The sequence below is a fragment of the Photinus pyralis genome, unplaced genomic scaffold (genome assembly GCF_008802855.1).
Source record: "Photinus pyralis isolate 1611_PpyrPB1 unplaced genomic scaffold, Ppyr1.3 Ppyr1.4_LG9, whole genome shotgun sequence".
NCBI classification, from domain to species: domain Eukaryota; kingdom Metazoa; phylum Arthropoda; class Insecta; order Coleoptera; family Lampyridae; genus Photinus; species Photinus pyralis.
Window position 1 is genome coordinate 17922484 of NW_022170878.1, and position 9418 is coordinate 17931901.

Consider the following 9418-nt stretch of genomic DNA (forward strand, 5'->3'; position numbering starts at 1 on the left):
TTTGGTGTAAATGTTTGCTCAATTGATGCATTGTCTTACTTACATGTTTCTGTTTCCTTTTGCCTTTGGTCTATCTTACAGAAAGCTCAGAAACCAAAAGATGGTTTACAATTCGTGATTCAAAGGACATGGTTCAAAGTTCATTGATCAGGGTGCAAAGTTCAAAGTTCAAGGCTAAAGGTTCAAGGTTAGACGTTTAAAATTATAAAGGTATATGAATCAAGGTTTGAGGATTAAGGTTCAAAATAGGTTCAATATCCAGCGTTCAAGTTTTGAGTTCAAGATTTAGTGTTGAATATCTTGGTTTAAAGTTTACAATTCAAGTTTCGATGGTTTAAATATTTCAGTTCAAAGTTCCAAGTTCCATTGTCGTTAGATTCCAGGTTTTGAGCTCAAGGAGTACGGTTGAGGTTTATAATTAAGGTTCAATATTCCAGCATGTGTTGAACTTAGTTGTTGCAACACCCAAGGCTCAATGACGTAAGCTTCAGGTTCAGCGTTAATGTAAATAGAGATTTTAGATTCAAACCTTAAGGTTTCAAGTTCAATCTTTTTCCTGAATTCAAAGTCAAGGCAAGATTTGAGGCTAAGATCCAGGGTACATTTTCAAAATGCGTAACTTAATACTTAGTGTTAAGAGTTCAAGGCTAATTATACACAGTTTGGATTGGATTTTAAGGTTTTAGGTCAAGGTTCAAATTTTAATGTTCAAGGTTGAAGTTCGCAATTATGCCAAAGTAACCACATTTTCAAGTTCAAATCCGAAAGATGGAGTGTGGAGATTCAAGATACGAGGTTTTTTAACTTTTGGTCAATGGTGTTGGGTTCTAGGGACCAATTCTGCGTTTGGAAGTGCTATCCAGCTTCCGAAATTCGGAACACAGGATCTATGGTTCAAGATCCAAAACGCAAGACACACGATCCGAGATCAATGATTCAGGATACACGATTCCTACTTTAAGGTTGAGTATTCAACGCTCGAAATTCAAATGTCACAGTGCACAATTTGAAGTTTGAGGTTAGAGCTTTTACTTTTAAGTTTTAAGTTCAGATGTACAAAGTTCAATCATTATCCATTTGCCCATAGCGAAGGCTGAATTCAGGTTCGAATATTTGGTTTTTCGGTTAGGGGTATCAAATGGCCGGTTAATGTGGCGTGCTCGTGTATGCACGACTTGTCCCATTTCTATACTTTTCGCCCCACCATCAGACCAGATTTGTGAATTATTATAATAATTATGATGTATTCAATTCAATTAATGAATGTTATATGAAAAGACATTACCTTGCAGTATTCCTATGGTGAATTTCAATTGGATATAAATTACGAATGCTCGATAAAATGCACATTTCTACTCTTCACTCTCTTCGCCCTAAAACGGTTACTAAGCCACCCACAAGCACCTGTTCAGCTAGATCACCCAATAAAACACATGTACTATCAAATTCCTTTATACGAAATGTAAAATTTGGCTCTTTGATGGTGGAAACTCTTCCCTGAGAAACAACTGCTCCTTCGTAAACTGCACAGTTTGATTTACATCCATTTCTATCACGATGGATTAATTGTCTTAATACTCGCAGTATTGAACTACATTTTGTCTATAACAAGAACTTACGATTTTGGAGACAGACTGTCGCACAAAAACAACAAATCTGCCAATCAACAGAACGATAGTCGGCTACGTTTCAGCGTCCTCGAAAAAAACAACGATCACGTTCACCACCAAACAAGTCACGATTTAGCAACGATAAGGGGCTTATCGCAATGACCAGAGATAACACTTTTACAAAAGAATTAACTCCATCATTTAACACGCGATTTCTTTACAATTAATTAAACAGCTTAAACTAGCTCAGTGGTGGAGCGTTGGGCCACAAAACCGGAGGTCGGGTGTTCGAACCTGAGTTGAGGTGAGTTTTTCATCTCTGGCAGAGATGTGAATATCCTTAGATCAGTTTCGAGCATTCTGCCGGCTACTCCGAATTAGGTTTGCAGTTTTGCTAATTCGTAAATACCGGAGTAGTATAGAACAACTTAAGACCTTCTGCAGGGGCACCTCTAAAAATCAATATGCGGATCACTCTGTAATTGGGCGTAAGCCTGTTGAGGGCCTAGAACAAGAGGGACAATAAATAAATAAATAAATAAAAATAAACAAAATACAAGCGATTATTTAAACAAAATTGACATTAACAAAATCGCATTGCCGTCACATACCATAATCGAAATTGTGTTCATTCTGAATTAGCGACCAACATTTAGCGTCTAAGAATTTTGAAATTCACATATACAGGGTGACCGAACATTAGTGTAGTGCTAGAGGACACAACTTAATTAAATTTAGGGTTGACGCCATTGGGCTCTGCGCTTTATTATGATAAATTAAAATTTATCTTTTGTGAAAGGCTAACGGCAATTATTTGTAATTGGAATTAAATTTACCCAAATCTGCGAGCAGCTCACGTAAATCATATCATGGACAGAAATTGGTTTAGGGGAAATTAACAACAACTGACAGTAAGGACGGAATTTAGCCTTAAACTTTAATTCTTCAGGTCAGTTTAACCCTTAACACCACTTCGCGTTTCCGTAGCCAATCGGTCCCGAGTACTGCCACTTATCCGTGCGATCGTAGTACGTCAAAAGTTAGAAGCCCTGTCTACGAAAAAAAAGTGAGTATAATCTCAACACATCCGACTCTTACCAGGAAACATAAAATGGCATACAATGCCAATATAGTCTGGACCAAAAGATGGGCGGCGGTGATGTCGTTACGGGGGGTTTGGCTGTCAGTTTTTAAGGTTTTAGGTTTCAATTGTCCTAGCACAAACACAAAAAATTAAAATTAACCACTTGGCCAAGCACTAGACTGCAAAGGTCGTGCACAGTGTAGTTATAATTATGTTTATTTTTCGAATTGTCATAAATTCTTCGAAATATCATTAAATTTGCACATCTAATTTTTGAGTTGGTTCCCATAGAAAATCACATGAATTTTTCGTGGAACTTTTCCACGTTTATAAATTAATTGATTACAAAGCTAATTGAATTTCTTATGGAATTTGGAAAAAAAATTCGTGGGACAAACTCGTTGTGTGTGGCGTACGCATCAGTAGATTGTCGTTTAAGTAGTGCAATTAAAGGGGTTGTAGGCAATTCAAAATGACGAAGACTGTGAATGTGCTCCTATTAATTCTTGTTTCCTCTGTGACCGTCTTTTCTTTTAACTCTACCGTAAGTAATTTTTTTTTCGTCCTCACTGTACAATTGTGACACTGTTTAGGTCCCAACAAGGGATGTTTTCGACACGTGGTTTTAGCGAGTCAAAGAACACCCAGAATGCGTGAGCTCATCGGGCGTAACCGAAGAGGAACTTGATCAATTATATCAGTATCAGCTCCCATCTACCACCAGTTTCAAATGTTTCCTCACCTGTTTCTACGGATCTTACAACCTAACGCACGAAAATGGCACCATCAACGTAGACGAGTTCGTTAACGACGTTGCGCGAGCTAGCTATGAAGCTACGGCTGCCTGCGCCGTTAAAGCGCGCGGTGTATCGGACAAGTGCGAAATAATTTATGTGTTCCAGGATTGCATTTTTCATGGTAACACCTTCGATTTCGAGAAATAAAATGTTGCTGTATTAGAAAATAGTCAGAGTTAAATAAACAACCTTTTTTTAGTTTATCTTGACAAGTCTCAGCACGTCAAATATACAAGCCGTTTTTAACGGATGCGAGTCGGCTATTAACCGAAAAGCAGAAGCTTTGATGTAGTATAGATTTAGAGGTTCCACCCTGTATATACAACGTACGGCGATGCACATATTTTTGAGAGTTGGCATACGCGCGACTTCTTAGAAGAAGGGGAAGGCTGTCTGCACCGCCTCAATAACAGAAACGCTTTTTACGTTACAGCCATCTTGATTTGAGCTGTCGTCTAGAGAGCATCGTCAAGTTTGTTGTTCATTTAAATCTGTGGAAATTGTCGAATAGCTTGATGTGTTCCTTTTGGCAATAGGATTTTATTGCACCAGAGATGAGTCACCTATTGTACAAGTACAACCATCACGTTCTGCTACCTACTTGCATCCTAACCATTGCTTTGTCTTAAAACTGGTTTTCACCTGTATGTGTATCATCCTTTGTGCATGAGATGTACATTTATCATGTTTCATTATCAATGATGTAATGCAACTTATTATCTTGCGCATTGACAACATTTTCACTATTACTCATTCGAGTTCTTGTCCGGATGAACCCTCTTGGTTCTTCTATAGAATAAGACACTTAAAAATCGCGAGTACCTTAGTCTCCAAAGATCGTGAGTACCCAAGTCCCCCTTACAACACGGTTTCAAATCTGGAGAATAGCCTCGTGGTGTTACTATGTATAAGGCTATAATCGCTAAAAATCGTTACAATCGGACAAATATCGAGAATATCGAGAATATCGAGAATATCGGGAATATCGGAAATATCGAGAATATCGAGAATATCGAGAATATCGAGAATATCGAGAGTATCGAGAGTATCGAGAATATCGAGAATATCGGGAATATCGAGAATATCGAGAGTATCCATAGTATCGAGAGTATCGATTGTATCGAGTGTATCGAGAATATCGAGAGTATCGAGAATATCGAGAATACCTTAAATATGGCATATGACCGTAACGCAACCACTGGAAGGTTAATGAATTCAATTTCTCTTGACTGTTAATAATCCCGAAAATCCTGAAGATGCAGAAGTGTAGAACATAAGAAGAAGTCAAATGTCCAACAAACCTACAAGGCTAAGGACGCTGAGAGAAGCCGTAAGGTCTAGGACATATTCAAAGAAGTCGGAATATCCAGAGTTTCCAGAGTGTCTTTGTTCTGCCGATAACGCATGTGATCTGAAGCATCCAGAGGAGAATCGGGCCATAAACTCATCCAGAGGTTCAAAAAGACCGGAAGGCCTGGAAGTTTCAGAGGGTTCAAAGGAACCAAATGGTAGAGAATATCAAAGTGTGCAAGGTATCCAGAAAAACCGATTTAAAAAAAAACAAGAAATTAAGAAGATTGGAAAAGCTTCGACCAGAAAATCCAGAAAATTAAGCATTCAGGAGAACTGAAAAACGGAAAGCTCAGAAACTTCAGACCCGGAATATCTAAATGCAGAGTCTCCTAGTCTTGTAAGTAACACAGCAGATAAATATGACCTTGAATCATTCCGATCATCCAATACGGTTATAATTCTGGCGATTTAATAAATGTACATGATCCAACATTTCGAAATGACAGCTTCTAGAACAAGGGCTGGAAGATACGCGAGATTTAAATAATAGGAAAAAACCTTCGGAACTGCCAATAGAAAAAAATGTGGAAGAGAAAGAGATATCTGAAATATCTGAAATGTCTGAAACATCTGAAACATCTGAAATATCTGAAATATCTGAAATATCTGAAATATCTGAAATATCTGAAATATCTGAAATATCTGAAATATCTGAAATATCTGAAATATCTGAAATATTTGAAATATCTGAAATATCTGAAATATGAAATATATGAAATATCTGAAATATCTGAAATATCTGAAATATCTGAAATATCTGAAATATCTGAAATATCTGAAATATCTGAAATATCTGAAATATCTGAAATATCCGAAATATCTGAAATATCTGAGACATCTGACACACCTGAAACATCCAACACGTCCGAAACGTCTGAAACGACCGGAACGTCCGGAAAGTCCGGAACGTCCGAAACGTCCGAAACGCCCGAAACGTCTGAAACGTATGAAACGTCTGAAACGTATGAAACGTCTGAAACGTCTGAAATGTCTGAAACATCTGAGACATCTGAAACACCTTAAACATCTGAAACATCTGAGATATCTGAGTGAAACTTCTGAAACGTCTGAAACTTCTGAAACGTCTGAAACATCTGAAACGTCTGAAACGTCTGGAACGTCTGAAACATCTGAAACATCTGAAACATCTGAAACATCTGAAACATCTGAAACATCTGAAACATCTGAAACATCTGAAACATCTGAAACATCTGAAACATCTGAAACTTCTGAAACATCTGAAACATCTGAAACATCTGAAACATCTGAAACATCTGAAACATCTGAAACATCTGAAACATCTGAAACATCTGAAACATCTGAATCATCTGAATCATCTGAAACATCTGAAACATCTGAAACATCTGAAACATCTGAAACATCTGAAACATCTGAAACATCCGAAACATCCGAAACATCCGAAACATCCGAAACATCCGAAACATCCGAAACATCTGAAACATCTGAAACATCTGAAACATCTAAAACATCTGAAACATCTGAAACAAACATCTGAAACTTCTGAAACATCTGAAAAATCTGAAACATCTGAAACATCTGAAATATCTGAAACATCTGAAACATCTGAAACATCTGAAACATCTGAAACATCTGAAACATCTGAAACATCTGAAACATCTGAAACATCTGAAACATCTGAAACATCTGAAACATCTGAATCATCTGAATCATCTGAAACATCTGAAACATCTGAAACATCTGAAAAATCTGAAACATCTGAAACATCTGAAACATCTGAAACATCTGAAACATCTGAAACATCTGAAACATCTGAAACATCTGAAACATCTGAAACATCTGAAACATCTGAAACATCTGAAACATCTGAAACATCTGAAACATCTGAAACATCTGAAATATCAGAAGTATCTGGAATATCGAGAATGCCTGAATATCTGGTGTATCTGGAATATGGAATACTTACAATATCTGGAATATATGGAATACCTAGAATATCTGGATATCTGGAAAGGATGTTGGAAACCTAGAAACTTGGGGGATCTTGATCTTGACATGGTAGGAGGAAGGTTTGAATCTAGTGTCTGGAGAATTTAATTTGCACACATGATTGTGGGATCCGAAAGCACAAAAGGTAGTACTGGGACGTGGAAACAGAAGTAAATAAAACTACAGAATTCAGATCAGATATTGAAAAGACTCAATTTATCTTGATTGCTAAATAATCCAGTAAAGCCAGAAGGTTCGGGAGATGTATAACATAAGATGAAGTCAAAGATCTAGCAGATACAGACGAATCAATCCGAAAAATTTAGAATACCAAATAGTCTTCAAGTCCAAAGGGGCTCAGAGAAGGCCGAATGTCTAGGATATGTTCAAAGTGGTCGGAAACCTAGAGTTTCCAGGGTGGCTCGGTTTTGCAGATACGCATATGATCTAAATCATCCAGAGGAGAATTCGGCAATAAACTTCAAATTATCCAAATCATCCAGAGGGAGTCCAGAAGATCAAATTGAAGAAATCCGAAGGATTAAGAAAACTTAGACCAGAAAATCTAAAACACTCAAACCATTCAGATCTCAAAAAATAAAAATAAGTCCAGAAGCTCCAAAAAGCTTAACGGACCCGGAAACCCCAGACGCAGGGTCTCCTAGTCTTGTAAGTAATGCAGCAGATACATATGACTATCAAAGGATCCAATAAATCCAGATAATTCAAAGAGTTGAAGATTTAGTAAATGTACATGATCTAAAATTTCCAAAGGGTAGCTTCTGGAAGAGGGTCTGGATATTATGGAAATGCAGTACCATCGGAACTGTCAATAGAAGAAGATGTGGAAGAGACAGGACTGTGTGATAGCGATGTACGGAGAAAGAAAGGGAGAGATAGGTCGGAAGGGAAAACGTATGGAAAACTAGAGAGAAATGGAAATAGGGGACTATAAGGAGCACTTGATCCAGATGCTACAGAAAAATTAAGGAGCAAAAAGAGTATAAGAGGAAAAGCCGAGTGAGAAGAGGACGGGGTGAGAAGAGGAGGAATAGGGTAAAAATTACAGGAGCAGATGAGAAGGCAGGGGGTCGAAAGGGATGAGTCAAAAACCCGACATTGATAATATAAGCCACAGATCAAACTAAGAAGAAGTTGAGGAGGCTAATGAATGAGATACAAAAAATAAGGTCTACGAGAGAAAAAGAAAAAAGTGGTAGTAGTACAGGTTTACAAAAGAAGGAGCAAAGACCAACTGAAACGCTATACAAGGGCAGAGTATAGGGCACCTGCTAAAGGACTGTAGAGATTATCTCTGGATTACTCGCGCTTTTTCTGCAGTAGCAGATTTGAAGACGAAACCCGCTTCACATTTAAACTCAGAAGGAACTATCCGTCGGGAAATTGAAACCTCCAAATTACCACATGTATTACCTTACGCTTGTAAATTAACTTATTATGTAAATCATTTTCGTGGGACCAAGTGCGACAAAGTGTATATAAAGGGATGTGGGGTACTAGTAAACTCACTCATGATGAAAGTAATGATGGAGTTATTGCTTATTTTACTCGCCTCCGCAACCGTTTTCGCCTTCAACTCCAGCGTAAGTATCCATTATGTGGCTGCGGTTTTGACAGGTACCTTTTAGATATCCACCAGGGACACATTCAACGATTGGGGCGAAAAAGTCAAAGAGTTTCCCGAATGTCTGACTTCTTCCGGCGCAACCCAAGAGGAAGTCGACCAGTACTTTGGTTTTTACAAGCTATCGTCGACGCGCAACTTCCGATGTTACATCAGCTGCTTGTACAAGGCGCTAGAATTTCTTTCTGATGATGGCCTCAACGTGGAAGAAATCGTTAAGGGCGTCCCGCGTCTTTCCTACGACGAGGCGGCCGCCTGTATCGAAAGCGTACGCAATGTTTCGGACGATTGCGAGATCTCCTATGGGTTCGCCTATTGCATCGTTCATGGGAAGACCTATGATTTTAATGAGAACTAATTTGTTACTGTGTGAAATAGTCAAATAAACAATAATACAGTTTTTTTGATCGGTCAACAGCAGTTGGCAAATGTGAATTGAACAGACCAATGTGCAGACTCGCTGGACAACGAGAACAGATGTCGAGTAGCAACACTTTTTCGCCCTTATTTCTGAACGATACGTATAAAAAAAAAACGAATCCAAAAAGGGAGCTGATTTGCATTTTTCGTCGCCAAAAGATACAGAAACAGTTTTGCATGGGTACACGGTTTTATTACCGAATAGACTGTAAAATCTCGATTTAAAATTCAAATTGAGCTCTTGTTTTTTCTAGATACGCCTAGTCGTAGAGGACGTTTCGGCACTAAATCACTTCGAAGCGAAGTTATACCGGCACAAGGCCACATGGATGGAAAGATATTGTGGGCCGAAAGTCCCTTTGGTATCAAGTCTTCTGGGGACGACTTCGCCGGTACCGCATCACGTCGTCAATTCTGATTTTAGGAATATTGTAATGCCAACTTATTAACAAGAAATTAATTTATAGCACAATAAACCTTTTTCTTAGTCTAATTGACGTATTTCACAAAATACAGGTTTTTCACGCAGAATTGAGCGTTA

At 38.1% G+C, this 9418-nt stretch overlaps 1 protein-coding gene across 1 annotated transcript; it reads left to right on the plus strand.

The window, feature by feature from the left end:
- Positions 1-6644: 6644 nt before the first annotated feature.
- LOC116180955 lies at positions 6645-9368 on the plus strand. The gene is made up of 2 exons (XM_031501151.1): positions 6645-8416; positions 8462-9368. The coding sequence occupies exons 1-2, from the start codon at positions 8345-8347 to the stop codon at positions 8813-8815; spliced, it is 426 nt and encodes a 141-aa protein (XP_031357011.1). The 5' UTR covers positions 6645-8344; the 3' UTR covers positions 8816-9368.
- The last annotated feature ends 50 nt before the right edge of the window (positions 9369-9418 follow it).